The 25,516-nt window shown below is 42.5% G+C and overlaps 2 protein-coding genes across 2 annotated transcripts; one reads left to right on the forward strand and one right to left on the reverse strand.

Annotated features, from left to right (window-relative positions):
• The first annotated feature begins 10,706 nt into the window (after positions 1-10,706).
• Positions 10,707-12,736, forward strand: hwa (huluwa). Its single transcript, XM_029253054.1, has 3 exons — positions 10,707-11,729; positions 12,108-12,384; positions 12,494-12,736. The coding sequence occupies exons 1-3, from the start codon at positions 11,142-11,144 to the stop codon at positions 12,658-12,660; spliced, it is 1,032 nt and encodes a 343-aa protein (XP_029108887.1). The 5' UTR covers positions 10,707-11,141; the 3' UTR covers positions 12,661-12,736.
• Positions 12,737-13,656: 920 nt separating this feature from the next.
• Positions 13,657-24,716, reverse strand: LOC108925097 (transitional endoplasmic reticulum ATPase-like). Its single transcript, XM_018736845.1, has 17 exons — positions 24,528-24,716; positions 21,560-21,671; positions 20,406-20,578; positions 20,098-20,240; positions 19,727-19,857; positions 18,080-18,211; positions 17,704-17,806; positions 17,463-17,596; positions 17,199-17,334; positions 16,741-16,853; positions 16,396-16,560; positions 16,150-16,272; positions 15,744-15,956; positions 15,234-15,542; positions 14,951-15,106; positions 14,658-14,812; positions 13,657-14,195 (listed from the first exon to the last, which is right to left on the reverse strand). The coding sequence occupies exons 1-17, from the start codon at positions 24,542-24,544 to the stop codon at positions 14,090-14,092; spliced, it is 2,421 nt and encodes an 806-aa protein (XP_018592361.1). The 5' UTR covers positions 24,545-24,716; the 3' UTR covers positions 13,657-14,089.
• Between the last annotated feature and the right edge of the window lie 800 nt (positions 24,717-25,516).

A 25,516-nucleotide genomic window follows, 5' to 3' on the forward strand; every position in this document is an offset into this window, starting at 1 on the left:
CAAAATCACAGAGAAATCCTGAGTGCCTTAACCTGGCTCAAACCAGCAGCCGTCTATAGGCCTACAATAGGCAGACCAAGTATGCTTTTTAACAAGCATATCGAGTTGATGTTCGAGAAAGAATTCATTACTTAAAAAATGGTATACAAACCCTAAATACCAGCGTTTTCAGTTCACTGTATACTAGCTCTAGAGCTCTAATTGCTTGTATTCTTACAATGTACAGTCGTAGACTGCAGACAACTTCCATGACCTCAACCAGCCATAAAGGCTGGAGCAGACAACACAGCCTACCTGATCAGCCCATATGATCAGCACACGATAAACTGGCAGCGCTTAATCTAGACCGCTGAAAGCCTGATGGCAATTTTTCTTAGGTAACTGAGAATTTGTTCAAATTTCAGGACTGAATGCAGTTTCTCTGTGAAAGAGTTGTAATTACTTCTTCATGAAACAATCTAAATAGAATCACTAAATAGAATTTTGATTGGACTTCCCAGTGACATATAAAAGTTAACTTGGTATCTTGTTTTCAAGAGGCACTTTAAAGTGTTGGTTATGCTTTTTTTCTTCCTCAAAGTGGTTTCCTTGAAGCCCTGTATCATGTACACATGGTTTATTGTACAGCATACTCTGCCTTCGCCTTTCAGTAACGGAATTGGGGGAAGAAAGAGCAGTCTAAATGTAACGTTTGCGTCTTTTTCGTCGTGCTTATTGGTACGAAGCAGCTGAACTGAGGTCACGCACACAGAGGAATTCGACATTCACAGTCAACAAAGTTGAGTTCTAGTGCGTCTTGCTTGTGAAGTGCAGCTCCAGCTAATGGCACCAGGGAAGCAGCGCTCCTGTGATCCACTCAAGTTGTCTTGCCGGAAGCAAGCTGTTCCTCAGAAAACATCCTCCCAATCTACACTTTCTCTCTTAACTTCAGCAGAATGTGAAGGAAAAAAATCCAGTCTGTATGTTGTTCACTTGGTCGGTTTTAATATGTATAACAAAAATAAAAACTTGGCTAATTATCTTCATTATATATTTGCTTGTATGATTGTTTGTATGAAGTTTTTTATTTGCAAGAAAAATGTATCAAACTTTGGATCAATTGTTTGTTCTTTAGAGGTTTTTTAAAACAGCGAAATGTACAAAAGCACAACTTTAAAATTACAAACTATTCATAGCATGTACAGTACAAACATGTTGGTCAATCTTGACATACAAGTATAAAAAGTAGGTATACCCTACACAGGCATTTATGGCTATAGCCAATCAGTGCTTTTATACATTCGTTTTAGTATTTTAAATTAAAAAATGCACTTAGAACCTTTCTTAAGGCTGATGTGTAAAATGAAATCAATGAATGCTTTGATTTTCAAATGCTTTGTTACATGAAATACAGCAGTCAAGGTTTATAGTTTGTAAGTATTAAAAACATTAAACCTGTTGTCTATGGTACCTTTCCTGACTCTTTGTCGTCTTCATATTGGGGAGGGAAGGGCACCAACATGAGAAAGAGAGAACAACACTCCTACAGGCTTAGAAATAACCTAACCTAAAATGGCAAAGGACAAACTGTCATCCCATTTGTATTGCTAGAAAACTTGCATGTCCATAGTGTGAAAAGGTGTTTATTATGTCCCATCACCTACAATTGGTTTTAAAGAGCTGAGAAAAACAAGCTAATACTTGCAGGTGACTGCAGTTGTGGTCTCAAGTCCCCGGCAGCTGCTAGTGCAAGTGTTAAGACTACGAGGTACAGTGAGAGAAGGCCCGTACAAGGCGATTTGATAAATGCAGGCCTGCAGCCAGGCAACTGCTAAATATAAAATTAACTTGCATTTGTTATTGCCGTGCTGTTTTCCATCATGCTACCGAGAAAGCAGTTGTAATAGCAAACAAGAAAGATGTGTACTGCAAAGCCTCAACCCTGTATTCACAGTTTGTTCCAGGCTTTGTTCCACAATTACTGTTCAGAGACTGATTTTTCCATAAGAAAAAAAAAAAGAATAAAAGCACTATTTGCATTAAAGCACTGCCTTTGCATAGTTACAGAATTTATGATTCTGAATAATTCAGATGTGTAGCTGAATCTTTTTCCACCGCACAAAATTCTAAGCCATTTGTCAAGGTCAGCTCTCTTGTGGGCTACATTATGAATTTGCAATGTCGCACAAACATCTAAAGCTGATCTCACACCACTGCTCTTTTGTCAGAAAGATCAATCTGTGGAACAAGTCAGCAGTGTATCCACTGGGTTCATCTTAAGCATTGAGAAAGTACTGAAACAGAGAAGCTAATCTAGACAATGCAAGAAGCGAAATAAAGTTAATCAGCTAAATGTTTTATCGCTAACCCCTCCAGAAGGTTCCCCAAGGCCTCAATGTTTCATTCGCTATTTCCACACAAGCAGCAAAACAAATTAACTTGCGATCAGTCTTACCACTAACTTGTTTGGGAGGATGGTATTAAATTCAAAAATACTAATGTAGTCAAACAAGTTTTTCAACAATTTATGGCATTAATATTGTAGTTTTCTGCCACCAAGGACAATGTTTCATAAAGACTCCAGGCCAAAGCCAAGGTTTAATGGTTTTTCCCCAACACAACAATATATAATAAGAATATATATGATGAGTCCGTGGCAATGTCCAGCTGGCCCCTAACTACATTTGAACAATGGGTCTCTTGGAAGTCTCTGGAAACTGTCAGAGCTAACATTGCTAAGGAGTTTGGTCATGCTTTTTGGTTACAGAGCTATTCAGACAGATGCCAAACAATCAGAATATGTAATCTGTCCTCATCTTTAAAGAATGCAAAAAGACCATCCACAGGATTTAACTCACATTTACATTTTAGGGGTTCTAAAACTTTTTGACATACAATGTGACTGAATCCTTAGTATACAGAGCTTCTAAATATTGAAGACTGTTGTCACAAGAAGTATGCGGAAGCTCAGCATACTCATTCCAAAAATGTTAGGTGATGCTGACATCAGAAGGAATGCCAAGGGCAGACCTATTATAAAGTACATCTCTGACTTTATACCCAAGTAAGAACATATGCACAAACTGACTAGTGGAAAAACCTCGAGTGTTTCTAGCTATGTTTTTTTGCTTTAGCAAACTGCTTTGATACTATTTGGCCAGGTAAAAACGATTACATGTTAACACATACAGGAAAAGAGGACAAGTTACAACTCCATGAGCTAGAAAATGAACAATAGTAGGCAGTGATCTGCCTGTACAGAAAGCGGATGTATACATTTCTCATAAAAAAATCCAGAAAACAAATTCTATTTCTAAACATACCATATAATACAACATTATTTCTTTGTGTAAGAAGAACTATTATACTTACTAGACCAAAAAACATGCGAATGCAATAAATAAATAAAAGTAAAAAATCACAACAAAACAGACTGTTGCTGCCATCTTGTGACACAAAAAGCAGACGAGGAAAAAACATTTATTTATTGGTCAACAAAGTCTAAAAGGTAACATATTTCCATCCATCCATTGTCAACACCCACTCGTCCCGAGCGGGGTCGTGGCAAGCCAGAACCATACCCAGCAACACAGTGCGCAAGGGCAAATGGGGAGGGGACACACCCAGGACAGGACGTCAGTCCATTGCAAGGTACCCCAAGCATGGCTCAAACCCCAGACCACACAACGGGCACCGGCTGAACCCAGGTAACATATTTGCATCTGCGTATACTAAGCTGTTTTTCATATGAGAGCGAGCTAGACAGTCGTTAATAACAAGCAACTGTTTCCACTTCCTATTGCATTTCAAAAGGCTAAGAAGTCAAATACAATATGGCATAAGTTGAGAAAGTATGGCACTTTGTGGTTAAAAATAAACCTTCCAAATGCACAAGTATAACAACATAATTCCCCCACCCACGAACCCTCTTGGACTCTGCCCTTGGCCTTCCTGTAATTGCAGCAAGTTCAAGACTCTGATTATAGCCTACATTACAGTCAAAAGGTTATCACCCCACTACCTCCAGAACCGGATGCACCTCTACCCCAGTGCTACACTCCTCCATCTCCGGCTGTCTGCTTGTCTCTCTCACAGGGAATCCAAAATGTAAATTCATTTGATTTTCAGACTTGGCTCTAATGTAGTGGAATGAAATCCCCTTGTCCCTCAAAACTACAGAAGCCCAAACAGCATTTAAAGGGTCTCAAAACTTTGACCTCTTGTCTTCCAAACCTCCTGAAACCTTGGTAATTAAGTCCTTCACTACCTGCCATTTTTAATTCTACCTATCCTAATTGTATGTCACTTCTACAAGTTAGGAAAGTTCCTCATTGATTTACAAACGTCATTATTTTTCCAAGAAATATTTACAACGTTATTTCTCGTTAAATGAAAGGCTGGTATACCAATTAACACACCAAAGCATCACCCTGTCTGCTGAGAGATGGCAATGGCACATATAGGTGAATAAGCTGTAGATCATCCTATGTTTTGAGCCTGTCAGTGTCGTGTTGCTTCTCCACCTCCAGGGCAGGGCTGTTTAATGGCCTTCCTTATTTACACAGTGTCATAAATACTCCTGCCAGGGGATTCATAACACCCCAAAACAGAAAGAAAAATACTCTCACTTAGTCATGAATGAGCCAATTGTTACAATTTCATTGACCCAGATGCATGCATAAGCCATTCTAGTTCAGAGGGAGAGGCTGTCCTCCCTCTCACAGTCCATCATCTGCTGAATGGGAGAGACAGTCCATTGCTCTGTTCCTGTCCAAAAACATGAGCTTTGTGTAATGAACAAATTCTCTATCCCAATAAAGTTAGTAAATCAGGGAGCAAGTCTACTGGCATAAATACACTAGGAAAATGGTGGTATGAACCAAATAAAGTTAGCTTAAATTATATCTACAGTGCTGTGAAAAGCATTTGCCCCTTTTCAGTTTTCTCTATTTTTGCAACTTTTCACGTTAAATTTACTCTGACCTTTTTCCTCAGCTCTGGTAATACATTAATGGAGCCTGAGAGAGAAAAAAAGGGCACCCAAATCATTGACAAGCTCAAAAAGAAGCCCAGAATAACATCTAGGCAATTGCAGGCCTCTCTGGCTTCAGCTCAAGCCAGTATTCATTAGACTGCATTAAAGAAAGGCATTGCACAAAAACAAAATACATGGGAGAGTAGCAAGGCAGAGACCACTGCTTACTAAGAAGAACACAAACTGATTAATCAAAAAGAACTTTTGGGGCCTCATTATGTCCAGCAAAAAGCAAAATGTCATTCCATCAGTTTGTGAGTTGAAGCTAAAGTTCAACTCGGCCTTGCAAAAATACAAGGGGGAAAATATATAAGTTGACGAAATGGCCTTGACAAAGTTATGACCAGAATTTAATTGAGATGATGTGGCAAGACTTGAAAAGGGCTTTTCAAGCTCCAAAACCTGCAAAAGACTTGCAGTTTTTTTTTGAGTTAAAGCAGTTCTGCATGGAACTGAACATCAGGTCAAAAATGCTCTACATTGATGTGAAACCCTGTTTAACAGCTAAGGGAAGCATTTAGTTGCAGTCATTCACATTTATTCATGCAGCAGACATTTTTCTCCAAAACGACATACATCTCAGAACTATGTCTAAAAGTACATTACATCAACAGGAGAGACTTGGATGCACACACATGATTCTAGAGTACAGTCGATGTGTCACGTGAACATATGAAACATTATACATTACACAAATAGGTACATTTCCATTATTAAGCAAATTGTTAATAAAAATTATTAAACATAAACATGTACATGCTTACTAAGCACTTACAAGATCAGGAGATAAATGAGTTGAGACCCTTCTTAAATGTACAGTCAGTTCTGAAGGAGAGGGAATGGTCATTCCGCCACATTGGAGCCAGAACCGAAAACCTCTGTGCTTTTGATTTTGGACCTTTCGTGCATGGGACCATCAAGCGAGCAGAGGTGGAGGAGAATAGCAGTCTGACTGGGGTGCAGTGAGTAATCAGGTCATCACAGCTAAAGGTGACATAGTTTTTCACAGCTATTATTGTTCTTTTGTTATATTCTACACTAAGCAAACTACATAAAACAATACCGGTGTGATTTTTTTTTCCCCTCTCAGATTCCATTCGGATAATAGTATCAAAAAGATCACATCAAACAATGTCAAAAAGCTGTAAAACCTAAGAAAATTGGCAAAGGCTCAAATACTTCATCCAACACACTGTATGTACATAATCCCTCTTGTGAGATGCACTTTTGCGTACTCAGTTGTATGGCAAATTGAGTAAGTGTCTATCAAATGCATAAATGTACATTTGCCTGAAAAGTCAATAAATCCTTTAGTACACCAAGTCTGAATTTAAAATTCCTTGTAAAATCCTTTCAAGTGCTAACATTTAAACTTCTGAAACGGGGCTGATGCTTCAGGTTACTAACACTAAACGTGGACATATCGAGCGTGTTTCAGACAACATTGACCTGACTCATCTTGACCTCATAAGGACAGATTCGGAAAGGAAAGGTAAACAGAACACCACCCCTGAGCAAACCCTGCTGTCTGGTCACACCATAACAGCACTGCAGCCTTGAATGTCTCTTTGATGTTGTAAAATGTTTTGGGTGACTGATCAGGATAACGTTCCTAACCACATAAGGGAAATGAGCAGACCACCTCACAGGACAGCTGTGACAGAGCACTTCCAGGACACTGTGACACAAAGTGAAACAACACAGGCAACAACTTCACCAACCAATGAGTGGTAAATACAACAGAATGTATTCACCACTTCAAGCTGTAATGCAAACATTCACCAAACAGCTTAAGTTACATTCATTAATTTACCTGACAATTCTCCAAAGCAACTTACAATGTTAATCTACTTACAGTTATTTACCATTTGTACAGATAGGTAATTTTACTGAATCAATTTAGGGTAAGTACTTTGCTCAAGGGTACTACTGCCAGAGGTGGTATTTGAACCTATGACCATTGAGTACAAAGGCAGCAGCTCTAACTGCCACACTACCAGCTATCCCCCAAATTAGAGCCATATGATATTCCTCCAGAATTACCCATGAAAAAAATAAACACTACCTCAAAATCATATAAACTGGATTTTAATGCATATATAAAGGAACAACTGAGAAGCTTAGCTTCAGCTAAAGAGAAAGGAACTACTAGGACTGGGACTGAGTGCCACATTGTGCAACTGGATCCTGGATTTATTCACCAACAGACCCCAGTGTGTGCGGACTGGCAGTAATACCTTCTCCCCACTGATCCTCAACACTGGCATTCCACAGGGAAGCATCCTGAGCCCAGTGCTTTACTCCTTGTTCACACATGACTGCGTGGCCAGTCACAGCTCCAACACCATCATAAAGTTTGCTGACGATACCACCATCGTGGGTCTGATCACCACCAACGATGAGACGGCCTACAGAGAGGAGGTGAGGCTCCTGGCAGAGTGGTGCCAGGACAACAACCTGTCTCTCAATGTCAGTAAAACTAAGGAGCTGGTGATTGACTTCAGGAAACAGGAGACAGCTCATGCACCCATATACATAGGAGGGGACATTGTAGAGAGGGTCAACAGCTTCAAATTCCTAGGGGTCACCCTCACTGCCAAACTCACATGGACTGAGCACACAGCATTAACCATCAAAAAGGCCCACCAACGTCTCCACTTCCTCAGGCGTCTGAAGAAAGCCCAGATGTCCACTATAGTCCTCACCACATTCTGCAGGTGTGCTGTGGAGTCCGTCCTCACAGGATGGATTACATCCTGGGGTGGCAGCTGCTCCATACAGGACAAAAAAGTCCTACAGAGGGTGGTCAGAACAGCTCAGGAAATCATCGGCACACAGCTACCAGGACACCTACACCACACGCTGCCTCAGAAAGACAATGCGCATCATGAAAGAGCATAGTCACCCCGCATGGGTATTTTTCTCTTCCCTGCCATCTGCAAAATGGCTCAGGTTTATTCGAACCCACACATCTAGGTAAAGGAACAGCTTTTACCCCACTGCTGTAAGAATATACACATACATACATACACACACACACTTTCTGAACCGCTTGTCCCATATGGGGTCGTGGGGGACCGGAGCCTAACCTGGCAGCTCAGGGCATAAGGCTGGAGGGGGAGGGGACACATCCAGGATGGGATGCCAGTCCATTTCAAGGCACTCCAAGAGGGACTTGAACCCCAGACCCACTGAAGAGCAGGACCCGGTCCAACCCACTGCGCCACCATGCCCCCCCCTAAGAATATACAACACTAACCAATGTGCTACCTCTAGTAACTACAGTTGGACTGTTACACCCAAGCACATTGGTAAATTACACTGTCACTTTAAGCATTCTCATTCTCTTGTTCTGAGTTCTCTGGTTGTCAACTGGTATTATTGTTACTACTGTTACCATTATTTATTGCTATTGCTGTTGCACTACTCACTGTCATTGTCACTGTTTTGTTTGTGCAGTATTTCTATTGTCTCTGTCCTTGTCCATGGTCTGTGGAGAAGCATTCAGGAAGAATTTCATGATACATGTACATGGTACTGTATCTATGACAGTACACTTGAAACTTGAACTTAAAGCATTAAAGCAACTTATCCTACTGGTTGACTGTTCATACAGGAGGAAATAATGAAACAAGAAAAATAACTTGCATGTATCATTGACTTGGTCAAGCAGTTTCCAACAGTGAATGAATTTTGAAGATAAATCATAATTTTGGGATGTTAAGATCAGCAGATAAAACATGGTAGCAGTCAGATGAAATACCTGTAGTATTTGAGTGAAGATCACTCCTTAATTCCCTGCGAAGACGGACAGAATATTATCTGCAAATGAGGTGGGAGACATTCACCTTCCTCCAATGGAGAGTAGCTGAAGCAGTTTCCAAATGATATTAACCTTTATTTAGCTTACAACCTTTGTCCAAGTGGCTTACATATATTTATTTTGGAGATGTTTTTCTACAAAATGACTTACACTGATTAACTACTATCTCACTGACACCTTTAGTCCAAAACAAATTACAATATTAAGTAGACTAAATTACCCACAACCATTCAATACCAATTTATACAGCAGAGCAACACAGCACACAAAGGGCAATTTATTCACCAAGACACCTGAAACATCTTCAGACTGTGAGGGAAAATTGGGTAAAACCCACATGAACTTCTGTAAAACATGCAAACTCCACACAGACTGAAGCAGATTTAAACCTGCAGACCAGTACCTGTGAGGCTCCACTGCTACCTGCTGTACCACCACGTTGTCCCTAGCAGTGTTAGATGATAAACTTGCCAGTGATTTATGCATTTATAGAACAGAATGTTAATACTGCATGAATTCAGGTAAGCACCCTATTATTGTTATCTCTATATATAACAACAGTAATTATAATTGTAAATAATTGATAATTCAAAGAATGTCCGAGTTATCTTTGTGTATATGTATATGTGTATGTATATATATATATGTATATAATATGGATAAATGTATATATTTATTTATTTAGAGCTGTGTAATGGGGGGTGTGGTGGTGCAGTGGGTTGGACCAGGTCCTGCTCTCCAGTGGGTCTGGGGTTCAAATCCTGCTTGAGGTGCCTTGCGACGGACTGGTGTCCTGCCCTGGGCGTGTCCCCTTATGCCCTGTGTTAGGCTCCGGTTCCCCATGACCCCGTATGGGACAAGCAGTTCAGAAAATGTGTGTGTGTGTGTGTGTGTATAATATAGATATATAATATGTATATTATCTGTACATACATGGTGCATTATCCTTGCTATCCAGTAGTTGTACATACTCTATAGATATTTCTATACATACATTCCTACTGCTACCTGCTCAACAGCTTCTGTACATACTTTCTGCCATATTCTATTTATTTATTTGTTGTACATATATTTCTTATATTTAACCGCATTTGTTCATTTGCACAATTCTACTATTTGCACTTCTGGTAAATGCTAAACTGCATTTCGTTGCTGCGTACTTGCACTATGCAATGACAATAAAGTTGTATCTCTTTATCTATCTCTCAAAGGTATTACAGCAGGAGTGGGATTTGAACTGAGAATGTTCATACTAATCACATTGCTACCTTTTGTCCTATCGTATGATGAAGACTGACAAAATATGACTGTAGGGGTGCCAGGTGCAGAGGGGGGTCACTTGCAGCGCATGGTGTTTGAAGACCGCAAGGAACAACAACCCAGTGATTAAAGTCCGCCAACTACTCTAGCAATTTAAGACAAAAATTCTGAGCAGTACTTTAGATTTTCATGCAAAGCTTAAACATGTTCAGACAATAAGTGCTGGTAGCATAGTGGTTAGAGCTACTCCTTTTGGACCCCAAGGTTGCAGGTTTGATCCTTCCTCTGGATGTAGTACCCTTGCACAAGGTACTTACCCTAAATTGCTCCAGTAAAATTACCCATCTGTATAAATGGGTAAATGATCGTAAGCATGTAATAACTGTGACCTTAACATTGTAAGTCGCTTTGGAGAAAAGCGTCAGCTAAATGAATAAATGTAAATGGTCAGTACTGTGTTCGCAGTAACATGAACTTCCGGTTTTGGTTAAATTACAGTGACATCAGCGAGGGACAGGTCCTGACATTCTCCTAATTAAGTTTCCCGCCCCAACTTAGTATCTATAAACCGCTCTGCACTTAGTTTCCTTAACTTGCAAACGGCACTGTCAAAACAGTTTCAATTGTTGGGAAATTTCCTTTTTACGCGGCGAAGGGAGCGCTGGCCGTACGGTAACCGTTCTGCTGTGTGTGTAAAAATCTTGAATGAATGTGCCGTTTACTACTGGAACGTAGCACTTTCCCCCTTTTAACTTAAGATCCTACTGCAATGTTATTCATCTTCACTTTCACACCCATTTATTTACTTTTTATCGGTATATATTTCCAATGACGGTATCGTCCAGAAGCGTCTCAACCGCAACGCTGCCCACACACTGAACGGCTCGCTCGAGGCCGGGCGGAAATGACGTGTGGATACCGCACGCACCTGCATTCCACCGGCAGCTATCTCAATTTTGACATAACTAAGTATATCTTGAAATTATTCCACCCAAAGCCAAACCCCACCCCCATGATTTTAAACGCTGGTCAAAGCCTAATGCCATGTCGCACACAGGCCCATTCGTGCCGCCCTCGGAGTGGAGCGAGAGCTCCTCCATTTCGCGCCTCGCGCCGCTGCTGCTCCTGCTCGTGCCCTCCGTGTTGCTCCTATTGCTGCTCAACTGCGTCTTTCTAGGCTACAAATTGCTGCTTTCGGCCAAGAGGCGCCGGCGGCGGCGACGACGACGGCGGCTGGACTCGGAGAGCACGCTGTCCAGGATGGCGGAGACGACGTCCTCCACCATCGTCAACGGCGACGGGGAGAGGGGATTCGACCCCATTAATCCGGCGCAGTCGGTATCTTCGTGCCTCACCTCGTCCAAGGAGAGCGCGGCCGCGCCTCAGACAGTCAGCAACACTATGCCCGACCGCGCCACAGGGACAGGGACGGGTTCGGGCTCCGTGAGGGCCCTGAGCACCGTCATGGCCGCGCTGTCAACGACGGAGTCGACGGCCAGAGCCGAGCTGCCGCCGCGCGTGGACTGGCGGAGGGGAGAGCCGCTCGTCCCGCCTCCCTGCAGCGACTCGGACACGGAGAGGGGGAACCCGGTGCCGCCCAACTCCCCCGAGCTGCACGGAGCCGCGTCCACGGTAAGGAAAGGAGCTGCGGTACGCGCTCGGCTCGGCAGCGCTTGCGCGGGAATTTGGCGGACATCCCGGGAGCGGAACAAATTACATTCTCGCCCGGCGGAGGCAAGAGCGGTTCCGCGGTCACGGCGCACGCCACGGTGGTAGTAAGTGTAGTAAAAGCAAAAGGAGTGAAAAATTGGTCACTTTACTTTTACTTTAGGTCAGCTGTTTATCCTAATCAGCAGCAGTCCGTCGTGTTTGTATTTCTGCAGTTCTTCATGTGTTGTAATTACAGTGTTTCTCACCATGTTTGTTTAATCACGTCTTGCGTAAATTCAAGCTTACGGTACCCGCATCCCGTGGTCCGCGTGTAATTGACAACTCTTCCGTGCTTTGCAGTGCAGAGAGCCCTGTTACACGTGTACTTCTCGCGAACGGAACGTGGCTGCGAACTGTGAAAGCCAGAGGACGGCGGGGAGCGCGAGGCCCCTGCGGCGGAGCAGCACCGTGGACATGAAGGAGGAGCTGGTTCATCTCGGGGCTACCAGTCCCCGGGATTTGAGGTTCCAGTGTGGATACACAAGCAGCATTCCTGCAGAGAACTCCGTCTTCGTTACCTCGGCCAGCTCCTCCACCGGGGGGCCGGGGTTGGACAGCGACTTTGGGGCGAGCGCAGGCAAGATGGCCTCTTTCTTTCCTTGTGTCAAATGTAGGCTCCCTCATCGTTCTTCTGCGGCTCAGATGAGATGCGTCCGATTTTTGCTGTAACAAAGATTCTCTTCCAGGAGTTTCCCTTCGAATCCTGTCCTGCGACGGCGAGGGCCTCTCCGAAGCCATCCCGGCCTCGGGTTTGGAGTGGGATTATTATGATCCGTGTTATGTGAGCCAGAACCACGTTCCAAGACACATGTTTCACATGCCCACAGTCACGGCAAAGCAGTACTGGGTCTGAACCTCAGTGCCCCCCATTAGGAGTCACTTGTGAAAAGAATGAGACTTTGTCCATGCTTGATGATGTTGGATGTTTCTAAAAAAAAAAAAAAAAAAAGCCACATGTTTTTCACAGTTTCTTGTTTATCATCTCACTAGTTTAAATATTTTTTTAAATTACTTCCACATTAATATATTATGCTGTTCCACAAGTTAAATTTTTCATCACTGTTAAAGGTTATTGTATAACGCCTTGTTTGGGTCTCACAAATTGGATCCTGATCTAACTTACACATGGAAATGCTAGCAACCAATTGTATAATAAAATTTTAACCAATGTTAGTGTAATTTTTTTTGTATTTATGGGGGTTGACTTAGAACAGTACCATAGTATTGTTTTAAAGTGAAAACCCAATCACAGGGTGGTTATGACTAGTTTCAATTTATAAACACTTGTAATTTACAAGTCTGTTTTTGAAAAGCCAGTCCATATTAGCTGCAGTGCCAGTTAAAATGAAATTTGGTGGCAGTCCTCATTTGCATATTAAGACAAATTGGTTCTTGGCTTGTTCACTAAATTTTAATGGCCACTATAATGACCCTCCTATAGATATCAAGGGCAAAAAAACAATGAAGTTGGCTGAGCAGCAGTTTTTAATCTACCAGTCTTGAAGACTAGGCTACAACGATGAAGAAAGACAACTGTGTAGATGGAAGTTTGGTTTCGGTCAGTCAGTTTAATATTTCTTGATGTGAAAATGCTTTCTATGAATAACTGTGAAAGTTAACCAATGAAGGACCACTATTAACATTATATCCATGAAATATTTTGTAACCCCTGACAAAAGCACACCTATCTATAACTGCCAAAACCATAATTTAAATTACAGAAAATGTTTTCATTGCATATCTGAAGTCTCACATTAACAAAATATGGAATATAACCACAGCAAAGACATTTCAAGACTTCACATCACTCAATCATTCTGGCAGGCACTATACCCAGTTAATTTGTTTCATTTTGTAGAATTTTATTTAGTTTATAACATTTTAAAATGTGTAATACATACTGTAGATGCTACGCTCATAAAAAATGAAGCAATTACCAATGCCATTTGTTCTTCCTTGCAGAATATCCATTGCAGTGGCTCAAAATGGAAGGCTATAAAGTATGAAGTGGACAGTAGTCCCACAATAGTGACAGTTCATTCTCATAGCCATGTTTCCCCTCTTATGAAACAACAGGTTCTGGAATAAATTTCCTTTCATAAACCAGGAAAAAGACAATAAGCTACATGCTCTCTCCCATAGCTGTGGGCAGACAGATTTGGTATTTTTCCCCCCAAAAAAAGAACAAAGAAGCATATAGTCTTAGAAACTTGGAATTTATCAATTGTTTTTACAACATGGGCTGGTTGGATGGATTGATTTGGTCCACCGTGCAGTTGAGTTTAACCATAGAGGTCATCGTCATTGTCCTCGTTGAAGACACTGCCACCACCGGTCCCTCCTGAGCCCTGGCTTGGACCAGCACCACTTTGGTTACTGGAGGGGAATCTGGGGATAAAATATGAAATCATGCTTAAAAATAAATGAAACCACAGCCCTTTGCAGACTCAGGGAACATATGAACTCCATTTTTTGTATAATCTAAATTCTTCAACCTACTGTCTTTACCCCTGTATAGCAGTTTTTCCATCAGCTGTAGGAATCCATCAATTTTACACATTTCCCTTTATGCCTTTTCTCCAAAGTAACCTACAATATTAAGATGCTTACAACAATTTACCCATTTATACAGCAGTAGTTCTTGAGAACAGATACCTTTGTCAGGGTACTACAGCAGGAGGTGAGATTCAAACCTCTAAATCTAGAAATAACTAACCACTACCCTCCCCATTAAACAAAAGTCATCCTACAACATATTTACATAGCAGTACAGAATTTGTCAGCAGTATCCTCTCAAATTTACTCAAAAATGGAAGTTAAACTTAAGTAACTACCTATTACTACATTTACCTGAAGCTTCCAAACCCTCTGCTTTGTTGTAAGGTCTGTGCAAACATCTCGTATTTTCGGATATCGTTGTCGCTGACAGACCGGCGTGCAAAGCGCATAGCTTCCTCAAAGTGGTCCTTACGAATCTCAGGAACAGGGTCATCTTCTTCAACTTCCTGAATGTCAAAGAGAACATTTGTAAAACACAACACTCAGGTCAGTTCCTACATGAAGGGAAAAGTCAATGCCCCCAAATGTAACTTAAGTACTACCTTATTTACCCTTAGTTAAATCAACCCTGTGCAGAGTCTCACCATTGCCGAGGGATTTATCTGCCGCTCACGCTCCCTCCTGATCTCGTTTTCAATAGACTCTCTGATGGCGAGCTTGCAGGCCCGTTGGCAAATCTCTGTCAAGTCAGCTCCAGAAAAGCCATTGGTCATCTTAGCAAGGAAATCCAAGTCCACATCCTACATTTCGAAAGAGGAGAAAAAAAAAAAAAAAAGATAGATAGATGAAGTACCTATAACGTGGTGAAATCACATTTTGCTTTAATGTTAAAGCCAACATAAGGAGCTAAGGAAGATCATGCCTTGCCTTTGAGATGGGAGATTTTCTGAGATTTGCTTTAAGGATGGCAATTCGAGACTTCTCATCTGGCAAGGGGATATAGATAAGTTGGTCCAGACGGCCAGGTCGGAGGATAGCAGGGTCAATGATGTCTGGCCTGTTGGTGGCGCCAATGATGAAGACGTTCTTCTTGCTGGACATTCCGTCCATCTCCGTGAGGATCTGGTTGATTACCCTGTCTGCCGCTCCACCCCCATCCCCAATGTTCCCTCCTCGGGCCTTAGCGATGGAGTCGAGCTCATCAAAGAACAGGACGCATGGGGCAGCTTGACGAGCCTGAGGACAATACATTTCAGGGTATTGCATTAACTAAGAACAATTTTCCAATGCCACAGTAACTCATGCCATCCCACTGTAAAAACCACCAAAATCCACTGCAGCAAAGGGGCCAGAAGGAACACAAATACAGACCATGTAAAGGTGTTCTTGGTGTTTTAAGAACAATGGTATTTGAACACAAATACTGATGTCTCCTACCTTGTCAAAGATCTCTCGGACATTAGCCTCAGACTCTCCAAACCACATAGTGAGCAGCTCTGGGCCTTTGATGGAGATGAAGTTGGCCTGACACTCATTGGCAATGGCCTTTGCCAGCAATGTTTTACCACAACCCGGTGGACCATAGAACAACACTCCCTTAGAGGGAGTCATTCCAAACTTCAAGAATTTGTCAGGATGCTCAACAGGATACTAAAAATGTCAGGAGGAGGAGAAAGAGGAGAGGAGAGAAAAGAGTTTACCTCAAAAAAAAAAAACAAACAACCATCACAACATTGTAAACCTATTCAACACTTTCACAAAGTGAAGACCTAACCATCTGTGCTATAGCTGTCCACAAAGAGGAATCCGAAAACCAAAATCATGACAACAGTGTGTGATTTACTTGAACAAGCTCCTGCAGTTCTCTCTTCACGTCCTCCAGTCCACCAATGTCCTCCCAAGTAATGTTAGGCACTTCCACTACAGTCTCACGCAGGGCCGAAGGATTGCTCTGGCTCAGAGCCCACTGGAACCAATTTCAAAACACTAATGTTAATCACAAAGGCAATTCTTACTCCGTGTTCCACAAACAATTAAGTAGTATTAATGACCAGCAAAGAAATGTAGAATAAAAGTTTGGAAGCCCCACCCTAAAGTCATCCATGGTGACAGCCAAAGAGTTCATGACTTCAGCATCAATGGTCTCATCCTCCAGGTCAATGAGGTCCATCTTCTTTCTGATGGCCTGCAGTGCAGCTTCTGAGCACAGGGCAGCCAGATCTGCACCTACATGGCCATGAGTTTCATTGGCAACCTGGAACAAGATGTTAAAATTATGATCTTCGTCTAATACCAAAAACAGTATAGGGGAAACATGTTATTTCGAGAGACACAAAATGATGCTGCTTTCAAATGGCAAAATTTCATTACCAAATTTTGTGTGCCTATTATGGTTTGGATGAAGCAGTTTTAATCTTTAGAGAGATATACCTACCTGCTCAAGGTCCACATCATCAGCCAGTTTCATGTTCTTGGTGTGAATCTGAAGGATCTCCAGTCGCCCAGTGGCATCAGGAATCCCAATATCCACTTCCCTGTCAAAGCGACCTTGAAAGACAGATACACAGATAAGTATGTTTCTCCGAAATAAAGTCAAAAAAGTTGCATAACTGGCAAATGTTTCCCCCCCCAAGGGGGGGGGGGGGGGTCAGTTTAACATTAAGTTCAATAAAATTATTCTTTGTTTAGCAGACACATTTAAGGCTACAAAGGTCTAGTATAAGTTTTTGTGATAATCAGTATTGGGGGAGGGGGTGTACACAACTGGTTCTTTGGAAGATGTTTTGATTACAGCAAGATTTAATTTTTATAATGCTATAAAGTTGCGGAGAACTATAAAACATACAAAAAGCTTTCTAGAACGACACAAAGCTTTTTCACATATTCACGTACCAAATCGCCTGAGGGCCGGGTCAATGCTGTTTGGTCTGTTGGTAGCTGCCATGACAATGACATGTGCCCTCTGCTTTAGTCCATCCATGAGAGTCAGCAGCTGAGAAACAATACGCCTCTCAACCTCTCCATGGGTCTGCCGATAGAGAGGCAAAGGTCAGACATCAACCTCTTTACAATCTCTGATGAAATAAAGCCAGTCACAAGCAACATGTCATGGGAGGGTGAACAATAAACCAGTAAAAGTATGCTGTCTCTACCTACCTTCTCTCTCTTGGGCGCAATAGCATCCAGCTCATCAATGAAAATAATGGCTGGAGCATTCTTTTCAGCTTCTTCAAAGGCTTTCCGCAAATTGCTTTCAGATTCTCCAGCAAGCTTACTCATGATTTCGGGGCCTGAAAAGATATAGTTAGGCATTAAGAGGGGAATGCATGTTAATATAAACATCAGTAAGCAGCTTAAAACCCATTACTGTTGACTTATGCTCTGAAAAATCTTTTACCATTGATAAGGAAGAAGAATGCTCCCGTTTCATTGGCAACAGCCCGAGCAATCAGGGTCTTTCCAGTTCCAGGAGGTCCATACAGCAAAATGCCACGTGGAGGCTGCACAATCCGAGAAACAGCAGGTCAAAACATCAACCAATCCTGCTGTATTACTAATCACATGTAAGACATTGTGTTAAATGCTAGATCTTTTGCAATCACAATCTGAGGAAGAAAAAAACTGTTCAATTTACTCATCTGTCACAAAGATGCTTGGCGTTTTTCGTTCTTAGCTGGATTTGCTTTCTGTGTTCATTTGTGTGCATTTTCAAAAGTGCATCCAAAAAAGATAAAATTATGCTCTTATCTTGCTTAATGTAAGGGCTGCCTTACCTTTACACCAATTGCCTTGAAGAGAGCAGGGTGTCTGAGTGGGAGCTCCACCATCTCCTTTATCTGGGCCAGCTGCTTTCTCACACCTCCAATGTCATCATAACCAACCTCATTGAGAGATTCCTCCTCATCCTAGATAAAGCACAAACAATTTTTATACATCATGAAATGGACTTTGTAAACTGTCTTTAAAGTCACTTGCAAAATGAATTTCCATTTAATGTGATGACCTGAGCCTGATCAAAATCCACGGTAAGTTTCAGAGGGCAAAAATAAAAGTCACAGGATGATTAAGCCACAAATGCCAATACTACCACCGAGAGTTAACATTTACAATACAGGCAGTTCCTGTGTTACAAATGTCAGACTTGAGTACAACCCACAGTTATGAACCACCCACCCCATTTAAAAAATTTCCTAGGAAAGTGGTCACGAATCATCGCTATTCCGATAAAAGTTTTATGCAGCTACTCATGTGATGAACTTTGGTTCATATGGTGGAAAGAAAGTAACTGCATTTAAGAATCACGCTTCTTCATCTATGTCTCTCTTTCTGCTAATGTAACGCACACATTGTATTTTCTATGAGATGTACATCGCTTTAGAGAAAAGCATCTGCTAAATGAATAAATGTAAAGCCTATTATATTAAAAATTCAAGTAACATACAATGGCTCATAACAATTGGGCACTACTTTGCGACACCCATCAAAACATTGCACATTTACAGCGGTTTGTCAACTCGTGAGTCTGAGGTAGGACAGACTTCATTCTTTTCAGTCGGACTGTCACGCCCACGAACTCGCCCTGAAAGTCGGCACCTGTCCGAAATCAGAGCAGCGGGGTATAAAGAAGTGGCACCTACACACCCTGGTTGCGGAGTCTCATATGAGAAACTTGTCTCTCAAGCGCTTTCAACTGAACCCACGACAACCTCCCTGTCCTTCCAAGTCCCTCATTCCTGCTCCTGACATCCACGGCTCCCGACGCTTGTATCGCCTCCTCAACTACAATACTGGATCCTCCCCAAGACCTACGTATGTGCATCGACCAACCCACGCCTGTCCCTGACCACAAATGTCGCTTGCTCCCCTGTGTACCGACAATAAAGATCCTGCAATTGGGTGCACACAAACACCTTCCTCAGTCTCCTGCCCGCTCAGTATGACGCGCACCACATTGCCATTAGTCTCTCGTGTGTTACCATGTTTGGCTGCCAAATACAGTAATGCACACGAAAACAATCACGATTGAAACTACAGTGGAAATGATAAAGCGATCAGAAAAAGGTGAAACGCCAAACATTGGGAAAGCGAAGATTAAAGTTTCTTTAATGTTTTTTATATGACCCCCCCCCCCCCACCACACACACACTCTCTCCACTCTTCCTCTCTATTATAAATACTGTATTTATTTACAATTATCATTACACTGTATTATAAGTGTATTGGTATCTGGAAGCATTACTTCAATGTTTTTTTTATGCACAGAAAGGTACACTATATACACAAGACAAACATCTAACTGACATCAGACATGAACCACTCCTAAGTTAAACATGCAGATTTTTTGCATTATCAAAAGTTGTCTGCTGGACATGAAACAAGAGTTAGGTCGTTGCATTACAATTCTTATACTAGCGTCTCACCTCACGTTTGATCGGCTCTCCTTCACAGTGGATGACTGTGTCAGGAGCAACTATACAATACGGGGTGGGGTCTGTCTCCACCACTTTGAATTCCACAGCACGCATCCCTCCTCTGACCAGGAAAATATCTCCTATGAAGGAACAAAGAATTTATGTTGAAAACAAAAGGCTTTAGTAGACAGTCAGCTATTACGTCATATACTACTAATGTAGAGGATGCGGAAGAAGAGTGGGGAATCAATAGCCTGAAATAAAATAAAAGAGGGTGCACCTTTATTTTCATAGTAATTGTATACAACCATAATCAGAGATAAAGAACAGCAGCCTTTAAAAAACAGTGGTACACTGCATCCGTTGTGTTATGCATTTACCTTTCCTGATGGGCCTATAGGCTTCCAGGAAGTATGGCTTCAAATAAACCTCAAACAGGTTGCCTGTGATGCCCTCCACGGTGTCATCAATGGGCAAAACATGGATGCGCTTTCCATATTTCACATCTGGACATGGCTGGATACTGCACAAAGAGAAGGCCGTTGGAGGGGCTATCAAGTTTTTCAGGAGATAAAATCTCACACACACACACACGTTCTGAAGATTTTCAGATTTTAAGATACAGGACATGGTACTGTCAGTTGCTCCCAGGGCTTGATTCTGAGTTGAACAGCAACACACGCCTTACCTGATGACATCTCCCAGGCGCACCCTCAGGTTATTGCGGACAACCCTGTTCATGCGCACTTTCTCATCGGAGCAGGTATCATCGGAGAGCACGATGCACACAGTCTCCCTCCTCTTCTTGCCTTTCAGCAGGACCGTGTCTCCTCTGAAGAGCTGCAACTCATCCATCTTAGCCTGTAAGGAGGCACACAGAAGACTACTGGTCTCACGGGTGTCGCACAAAGAATGATCTTGTCCAAGATCACAGGCTGCAAAGCAATGATGTCAGTTGCATCTATCAAAATGCTATTATTCTTTGCCTGAATTGGGTGCATCATTCGTTTTTCCGATTTATCAAATTGTCTTTTGAATTCATACATCTAAGCGGAGCAGCAAAGTAGAACCAGGTCTGCTCGGTTCTAGCCTAAAAAATATCTGACCTATTTACTCCCAATACAACTCTCCCTCCCAAGTAACAAAACAACAATAGCTACATCAGCAACAGTAAACATAAAATACTGCATTTAGGTTGCTCCTGAACCTGTGAAATACCCACATCTGAGAAACCACTGAATAGGGTAAGTTAAGCGCTGTCCAGTTGAATTTGACTCATAGCAGCCACTTGCGTTGTTTTGATTTTAAGGGGAACTGCACAAGTGATTTACCATAGACTTCTCCTATAAATGTCAGATTGCAAACACACGTAAACTCCATCTACACACAGTGAGGCTGATTCAGACCTAAAACCAAACATTACTGCTGCACTACCATGCTGCACCAACACACACACACCGTCTACAACCGCTTGTCCATGTATTAGAAATTCCTATTTTCTTATACGAAAGGATACAGGATATAGCTCCTATAGGATATAGCTGCAGGATGTGATGAAAACTGTCATAAGCAACTAAATGGGAATAACAGTGTACAACTCACTATTTTGTATCATTTAAATTAAGCCTTACCAAAGAGAGACCCAGAGGGCTCCTTATTTGCAGGTGCATACCGTTCAATTCACTGGCTTATTAAAAACTTTTTCCACAAAACAAAATATTTCGCTTCTGTTGAATGACACTTTTCTAAAAATCAAGTTGTCCCTGCATGGAATGTACCCTGAAGTTGCATGAAGTTACCTGACCTTTGAATGGTCATATAAACGTTAAAGACAGGTCATACCTGAGAAAGTGACACCACACTGTTGTCCTCATTAATGGACTCATCCACAATCAGTCTGTTGGGTCTGTTCTTCTGTTTTAAGATTGCGGTGGCAAGGTCGTCATTTTTGGAGCTGTGGAGCAATATTGAAAAACCTTTGTAATTCTCTTCACTTTAATAACCAAAATTCAATCAAAATGACAACACAAATACAACTGCTGTGCATGAGCATTTTCTTCAGCACAGCCTACTGCACAAGACAATCCCCAGTACTGAGATGCTGAGTTTTAGTAACTTCATGCTTTAATCATGTGTATGTCTTCTTATGGCACTTAGATGTGTGTTTACACACATAAACAACAATACACTTCTGCAAGTACAAAAATCCAAACATCAATAACACACACCATTTGCTTTGTTATGGTCATAATCATATGCTTGGAACATCATTATCCTGGGCTTTCAGAGACTTGGGCCACTTTCAATAAGAATATTTTACACCTGAAAATCTGAGAAATTAATTTACTAATTCACTGTAGGTGATAAATACTCTGATTTTTCATGAAGTCAGAAAATGTTATGAAAATCTGACATAACAGTAATATCAATAGACAACTTCTGAGCATGAAACATTCATTATGAATGGTCACCACCAAGTACAATTATTTTCCCCACTTATTCTGTAATTATTACTGCAGTAATACAGCACAAGCACTTTGATCAAGGGTACTACAGCAGAAACAGGGATTCGAACCTGAGCGCTTTAGTTAAAAGGCAACATTTTGAACTACTTTGCCACCTGCTTCACCATTGCCAATGCCTTTGTCCAAGGTGACATAGAAGAAGATTACTATAAGTTACACCGAGGATACCCTGCTCTGTGAAGGGGTATCACTTCTGGAAAAGTTCCCTGATAAATCAAGGGCACAGAAGCAAGAGTGGGATTCAAACCTAACATCTTCAGATGACAAGGAGATAACCATAATCCCTGACTATGCAATTTGCTTCGCTGCATGAACATACAGACTCTGGGGGGGGGGGGGGGGGGGGAATCTATATGCAACACTGGCAAAAGTACTCAACGCAAAGAGTGAGGTAAATATAATGCCAGTTAAAAGTTTGAAAAAGGAAGGAACAGGCTGGAATGGCTGCAGTTTACAGCCAGTGCTCAGTAGCGCCCTCTGTCCGTGCACAGCCGGAACTGCTACTGCCACCGCGAGGCATGATGGGACAGCGGGTATTAATAACAGCTAGAAATATTGTACCATTAAATAACTTCGGGGCTTTACAACGGCGAGGGAAACGAGCACCGATCACTAACACCTACTGACCACCCAAGACGAACAAACGAAGATTTTTGGTCTAAACGAGTACGATCGACTCCCTCACGCGATTAACCCTTAAGTTTGCAAGATGAACTGCCATGGCATAACTTACACGTAATCGTCCGTCTTCTAGCAGCACCTACTGTGCGTACCTGACCGCGGCTGGCAGCGTTTCCTGTGACCGGTTAGTGGTCAGACAGAGGACTCGAACCCACGGACCATGCTGCCCTGCCCCTGGGTTCCAGTACAGCGCGTCTCTGCTCTTACAGTTACACCCGTCTTGCGCGATGCCATGGTAATAGTGCGACACTCGCGGCCAGGCTCTCCGGCGCTGGACGTAGGTAGCGTAGGGACGAGCGTCAAAGTGTCCGCTGCGACGGCAGGGACTGAAGCTCAGGAGCAGAGGAAGGAGGCGGTGAGATCGTGAGGAAGTGGAGCAGCGGCCCCTGCCCTGGCCTGTTCATAACTCGAATGAATGCACACTGCCACTGGCCCCCCTGGTCAATGACAGAAAGCCGTGACACAGCGAGAGTGCGGGACGTGAGAGCTGACCGCCGGGACACGGTGACGGTGGCGGGGGGACTGCGAGGGAAAGGCTCCGAGGCCGAGGGGGGCGGGGACAGAAAGCGTCCAGGACGTGCGGGCCTGCTAGCCCGTTAGCCGCGCTAGCAGGAAGGCCCGAATGACACAGCAAGAAGCAGCAAAGCGAAAGTGCGACGAAGCCCCCGGCTGCTGCGCGTTCGTGTCAGTGCGAGTGCGTCGACTGGAAAAACACAAAGGAGAACAAAACAGCAAAGTGAAGCGTTTAACTTTAAGATCGCCCACGAAGCCAGCAGCGTCAATAACGCTGTAATATACATCGGTCCGTGGACGTCACGCGCTGGTGTGTCTTCGTGGAAAAAGCTTCTCTTATTCGTACGGTACTGAGAGAAACTCGGAGATTTTTTTTTTTTCCTTCAAGTAGTTATTAAGTGATCCGTTCACGGTTGTTTAGCGCTCTCCTCCCTCCGTCCAGCCTCCCACCATCTTTCCGTGGATCTTTGTTTGTGCCCCCGGCCGAGCCGGTTAGGCCACAGAAGACGCGTACGATAAAAACGCAGTTCTTTCGCCTCAATCTTAAGACTGTACTTTCTAAAACTTAGTTCCGGCCATTCGATAAAAACAGGCCACTGTAAGAGTCCCATTTGTGTTCTAGTGCAAAGTCTAACTTTGCTAATTCAGCCCTATTTGGTGCTAATGCGCCGACAGCCACCACCACTGCCCTAGGCTAGTAGTAGTAGTAGCCTAGTCCGCGACCGGTCCCCTCATCATCTCGGTCTGTGTTTTACAGAGTGACAAGCAGTCCCGGCACTCGACAGATAATTTAAGTTCATTTTAATTTTTCTCAAGCAGCACTCCGAAACAAACTAACTGGGTGAGTGGTTGTCTAAAGACTCGCTGAATATCCACCAGTAACTGAGCTATGTACACGGACACGACTTGGCCGGGCGTGTGACGTTTGCGCAAAAACGTCAAGGTTTGTTTTCCGTTACTCTCGATTCACAGTTTTTTTTTTTTTTTTCCCTTTTTTTTAAAAAAAAAAAAAAAAAAACCGTCTGAAAATCGTCGACCGATCCGACCGAAAAAGGACTCGAGAGAGTGGAAATTTCCACGCGTGTACTTACTCTCCGCCTGAAGCCATGTCGCTTCCACACAAGTGTTCTATTCGTGAACCTGGATCGCGGTGTATCTCTGTGTGTTTCTTTGTCAGTCCCTCTCCCAGTACCTCCTTGTCACGGTTAGCTTAGCCCACTGGCTGCCTGTTGGCCATTCGATCCGAATCCGAAGCGCTTCCGCTTGCTTGCGTCAAAGTTGCGCTGTGGATGGGGTTGGGGGATGAAAATCAGCCAATTATAACTCGCGGCGTCATTCTACCTGGCAACTGGGCTGTTGATGCCACTTGGGGAATTGGAGAGTGGTGACCAATAGGAAAACGAGAACGGACTGCTGCGGCTAGCAACGGACCGCATTGGTGGCAATTTTTTTCTACAGTTCGGAGACAGATTCGTATTTACATATCTGCATTTATCTCATATCTTATATCTAAAGAAGCAGACCAGCCACTACAAAAAGTTAAATCCATACGTTTTCAGTGTAATTCCAAAAACTATGTCCATATTGATTGCTGTCCGTCAGTTGTCTTCTTTGCACATTCATTAAAATCATGGCTTTAAAAATGGATAACGGATTTAATATAAATTTAAAGTCTGAAATCGAAATACTCATTTCGGTAAATATAGATTCTAGGTCCTTAAAAACTGTTCTTAGTAGCTAGTATGAAATATATCTAATGAATGTTTCAATAAGCACCTGGACATTTATATTTACATATGTATATTTAATATCTCAGTTAAGATAGTTCGGTGTAATGTGTTTGTAAAGCTGCAAAAAGCTTAATTATTATTAGGAAAAAGAAAATTTGGTCAAGTCAGCATGATTTCATCTTCTGTTTTCTTCATCAGCCTATAAAAAACACACCATTTTGGAAATTATGTTAGTTGTGTGCAGACCACACTACGGGGCAGTTTGGTGGCTGAGAAGTGGACTAAATGTCAGTGTGTTTTAATCAGTGCACTTGGCTGCATTCATGTTCTTTCTAGAAATGGAGCCAAGC

The sequence above is a fragment of the Scleropages formosus genome, chromosome 6 (assembly GCF_900964775.1).
Source record: "Scleropages formosus chromosome 6, fSclFor1.1, whole genome shotgun sequence".
NCBI classification, from domain to species: domain Eukaryota; kingdom Metazoa; phylum Chordata; class Actinopteri; order Osteoglossiformes; family Osteoglossidae; genus Scleropages; species Scleropages formosus.

Bases quoted from the DNA above. Each gene is read 5' to 3' on its own strand.
- hwa (XM_029253054.1), top strand. From the start codon at position 11,142: ATGTCGCACACAGGCCCATTCGTGCCGCCCTCGGAGTGGAGCGAGAGC. The intron at 11,730-12,107 runs GTAAGGAAAGGA...CGTGCTTTGCAG, and splicing joins TGCACGGAGCCGCGTCCACG to TGCAGAGAGCCCTGTTACAC. The intron at 12,385-12,493 runs GCAAGATGGCCT...ATTCTCTTCCAG, and splicing joins CGACTTTGGGGCGAGCGCAG to GAGTTTCCCTTCGAATCCTG.
- LOC108925097 (XM_018736845.1), bottom strand. The intron at 18,212-19,726 runs GTGAGACGCTAG...TGCTTTATCTAG, and splicing joins GAGAGCCGATCAAACGTGAG to GATGAGGAGGAATCTCTCAA. The intron at 14,196-14,657 runs GTAAATGTAGTA...TTTTATCCCCAG, and splicing joins AGAGGGTTTGGAAGCTTCAG to ATTCCCCTCCAGTAACCAAA.